At 39.1% G+C, this 4,466-nt stretch overlaps 1 protein-coding gene across 2 annotated transcripts in view; it reads left to right on the forward strand.

Moving 5' to 3' along the window:
* The window catches only part of LOC106868422 (uncharacterized), a 148,939-nt gene that overhangs the window by 9,208 nt on the left and 135,265 nt on the right, over positions 1-4,466 (forward strand). For both annotated transcript variants that reach the window (XM_052969829.1, XM_052969828.1), the window contains exon 2: positions 278-3,622. In XM_052969829.1, coding sequence (XP_052825789.1) covers positions 1,266-3,622 — 2,357 coding nt within the window. In that variant the 5' untranslated portion in view covers positions 278-1,265. The remainder of the gene's footprint in view (positions 1-277; positions 3,623-4,466) is intronic.

The following is a 4,466-nucleotide window of genomic DNA, read 5'->3' on the forward strand; positions in this document are numbered from 1 at the left end:
ACTGAAACTATTTGGGAGCCTGTTGTACATGCACACAAACACCACACACCAACTCACACACAAACATCACACATACACACATATACACACATATACACACATATACACACATATACATACATACATATATATATATGTGTGTGTGTGTGTGTGTGTGTTTAAACCTATTTACCTATATACATATACGCATGCTTGGATGCATATATGTGTGTATGCTTAATTATTTATGCATTGGTTTCTGTGTCTAAATTCTTTACATATTTTTTCATTACTTCAGGCTTGATGCAAACATATTGAATTAAAACGCTCTGAGAGAAGGTGGTCTAAGAGAAGGCGTCGGAGGAAAAGAAGGAAAATAGACAAATGAATGAATCGAAAAGAGAAGAATAATAGCTTGCATAGAAAGTTAAAAAGGGAAAGACAGACGGACGGTCCCATGTGAAGTTAAGGATCTAGATTATATGAAGTGGTTTAACTTGTAAGCCTCAGGGATGACGGATTAAAAGAGATGCAATAATATCTTTGCTGTATCCCCGGATTAAATTGGTAATGTTCAAACTACTGAAGCAGCAGAACAACCCGAGCGCGAGGTCTTCTGTTCGCTTTCTTCGGACTGCAAAAAACATCAACTAACTCCCTCGAATCTCCTGTTTCTTAAGAACAAAAAAAAGGTCGCATTCATTTACGAAGTGATAAGAAAGTAAAACTAACAGGGATGTTAGTAACTGGAATACCCTTGATCATCGGTCTGCTCGATCGAGGCTGACTTGGGGTTAAATAAGAACGACAACAGTGTCGAGAAGAAACATTGAAATAATTATAACAACAATAATAAAAAAAACTGAACAACAACAACAACCACAGTAAGAAATAAACAACGACAACAACAACAACAAAAGTTACAGCGACATCATACAGCAGAACTGCAGCGACAATTAGTACACAAAATTTTTGAGATCACTAACAGTATTCGCCATAAAAAAAACTACAATAAAAATAACAAGTACTACTACTACTACTACTACTACTACTACTACTACTACTACTACTACTACCACCGCTGATGCTATCGTACGACCGCAGTAGGAAAATTCTGTGAGAACCCAAAAGAATCTTTGAAAATTTCTCTGACGTCACATTTAACAGCCAATTAATAAATTTTTCACAACAGCTATAAAAGAAAAGCAACTATAGAAGGATTAACATTCCGATATGATATCGCCTGGATTAAACTGGGATTACAGTTTATCCGTTCAGTTATGTAGATGATACGCAATCTTTTTATCAGGTTCGTTATGGTCAGCGGATTTTTAAGTGCGTTCATCTACACTCTTCTTATCGCTTACGACACCCGGCTATTTATGGTTGAAGGACGGATAATATCTGTTGGGGATTTACCAAGCCCCAATGCATTCTCTGAGCACAGATATGGGGTTCGTGGCAACACCACCAACAGTTGGGGTAAAGTGCAAGTACCTCAGCAAAGAAAATCCCCATTATTGCGCAAAGAAGCACCCCCACCATCACTCCCACCGTCAAAACCACAACCGAAACCACCACTTCGAAGAGCATCAATTGTGATGATGTCGTTAGCAAAAACAACAATACCGCCATCGCTGCCGCCATGGCGAAGATTATGGTTACAACGGCATTTGGAATGGCAAGACAAGTACATAGCATCGTTAATTGGGATGCAAGGAACTCAACAAAGAAAATCTCCATTATTGCGCAAAGAAGCACCTCCACCATCAACTCCACCATCAAAATTAGAATCGAAATCACCGCTTCGAAGAGCATTACTGCTGACGATGTTGTTACCAAAAACAACAATGCCGCCATGGCGAAAATTATGGTTACAACGGCATCTAGACCTGCAAGACAAGTACATAGCATCGTTAATTAGGGGGCCATCACGTGTTCGCAATCGACGAATCGGCAAGTATCTTTGGCAAAAGGGCTTCATTGGTAATCGCAGTCGACCTTGGAATCGAATACAAGATACGACTAAAATAGATGGGGGAGACGGCGGTGGCGTATCAGAGTACGTTGACCGCGGTCGCGTCAATGAAAACAACAAAACCCACTTTTCTCTCCAATCACAACTCACTGGTCAGGAAAGGTCATCATCATCATCATCATCATCATTATTATCATCATCATCATCATTATCACAGGCTTCATTCAATAATGCTAAGCTGTCTTCAGAAATCCCTCCCGTGTTAACAACACCATCACCACAGTCATCACCTTCGTCGTCGTCGTCGTCATCATCATCATCATCACTATCATCTCGCTTCTTCCGGTTCCGTTCCTCGACTTCACCGTCCATGCCTATAGCAGATACCACCAACTTATCGGTGCTCAACTTACTTAGGAAAACGTTTCGAACGGCAAAATTCCATGATCAACGGAAGAAAAGACATAAAAATTCCCAGAACCTTTACAGGGACCAAATGAAGCCTAAATTACAAAGTAATCCCGTAAACGCTACTGTACAGTCTTTACTCGCAGACTCCATCCAAATTCCCATTTTACAGACTTTTAAACCTCCACAATCTCTCCGGAGTCAGCAGACCTATCCCGTTCATTTTCAATTTGCTGGACCGTTGTCTGGTGTCAACAGCCGAAGTGCAATAAGTGAATCTTTAGTTTCAAGTCTGGTGCCCTCTCAGAAATCCCGCAGACACAAAACACATCTCTCCTCATTAGCTGATAACGAAGACAGATTTGAAAATATGGATTTGTCAAATCCCTTTGTCGATAACAACACGAACAGAGACAACAACAACAACAACAACGTTAATACTTATATTAGTAGTAGCAGTAGTAGTAATAGTAATAATAATAATAATAATAATAATAATAATAATAATAATAATGATGATGATGATGATGATGATGATGATGATGAAAGCAATAATAATAATAATAATAATAATAATATTGAAAGAGGTGGTAGTGACGAGGGCAACGGTACAATGAAGACAAAGTCTATAACTAATGATTGGCTACACAAGATGGAGGACGTAATCAGTTTCAGACAAGTGGATGACAACAAGGCAGAATATGGGGTGAAATCCGTGTACAGCGTTGACAATGTTGGTCAGTACAAGGATAGAATAATTGATAAGGTCAGTGGTCTGGAGAGCGAAAATGACATAGCAAATACGGAAGGACAGAAAGCTAAGAAAGTTGATGATGGAGTAGCAGTGGGGGAAGAGGCGGTCGAGACGGACGCGGAGAGGGTCGAAGAGGAGGAGGAGGAAGAGGAGGAAGAGTGGTGGGATGAAGAGAAAGAAAGAGAGAAAGAGAATGAAAAAGTGAAAGAATGTGATAAAGAAGCAACTAAAGAAAGAAGTATTGAGAACAACAATAACAACAGCAAGAACATTTTGAGAGATGTTCATCAGGAGCAGTTGTCTCCTAAATCTTTCTCTTCGCGGATTGTAACTATTCGGGATGGAGTGTCAAAAAAACTGCCCCAGGCTATAATCATTGGAGTAAAGAAAGGGGGTACACGAGCCTTGTTGGAATTTTTACGATTACACCCGGATATTAGAGCACCTGGACCAGAGCCCCATTTCTTCGACAGACATTATACAAAGGGTCTGGAATGGTACAGGTAAGAGGATTATTTTTTTTCGTTTTATTGTTCTTCTTGTTTTTTTTTTGTGTGTTTACTCTGAATGTTTTAATGCTGAGAGATATGATAGAGTCAAAGAAAAAAAAACAACAATTGGAGTATTTATTTAAAGCTGTACCTCTTTGATCACACGAACGTTGAATGTGTACAGGGTCTTACAGCAATCAACAATACTTGACATTGCTTGAAGAGAATCAACTTACAAAAGCTTTTGAAACCACATCGCTAAATAGTGTCAGACAAATACGATTTGCTGTCTTTGGACAAGTAATACAATATCTGTGATGTTAAAGTAATCACCTATTAACCACATGCATAACAATTAATTGAGTTTTAGCTAAACAGAAATTTAAATTAATTGACATTGAGCTCTCGTCTATATTTGACCCTAAGACTCTTGGAAAAATATAGAGTATGTGTTGTCATCTGTATGTGTTGTGCAGACGAATTTATTCTACCCTAGTTGTTATCAAAATTCCAGCATACACGCCTACCTACCCAGAAACACTAATAGTGAAACTTTTTGCTCGCTCGCACTTTATTAATGTGTTGAGAAAAGACTTCGCGTCCACGTGATTTTTTTTTCTTTCTTCACCAGGCGTGGCTGTGTGGTAAGAAGTTTTCTTCCAAGTCACGTAGTTCCGGGTTCAGTCCCATTGCGTGGCACCTTGGACAAGTGTCTTTTATTATAACTCCGTGCCGACAAAAGCCGTGTGAGCAGATTTGGTAGACGGAAACTGAAAGAAACCCGTCGTATATATATATATATATATATATATATATATGTGTGTGTGTGTGTGTGTGTGTGTGTGTGTGTGTGTGT

This window comes from Octopus bimaculoides, chromosome 7 (genome assembly GCF_001194135.2).
Source record: "Octopus bimaculoides isolate UCB-OBI-ISO-001 chromosome 7, ASM119413v2, whole genome shotgun sequence".
Classification (NCBI taxonomy): Eukaryota; Metazoa; Mollusca; class Cephalopoda; order Octopoda; family Octopodidae; genus Octopus; species Octopus bimaculoides.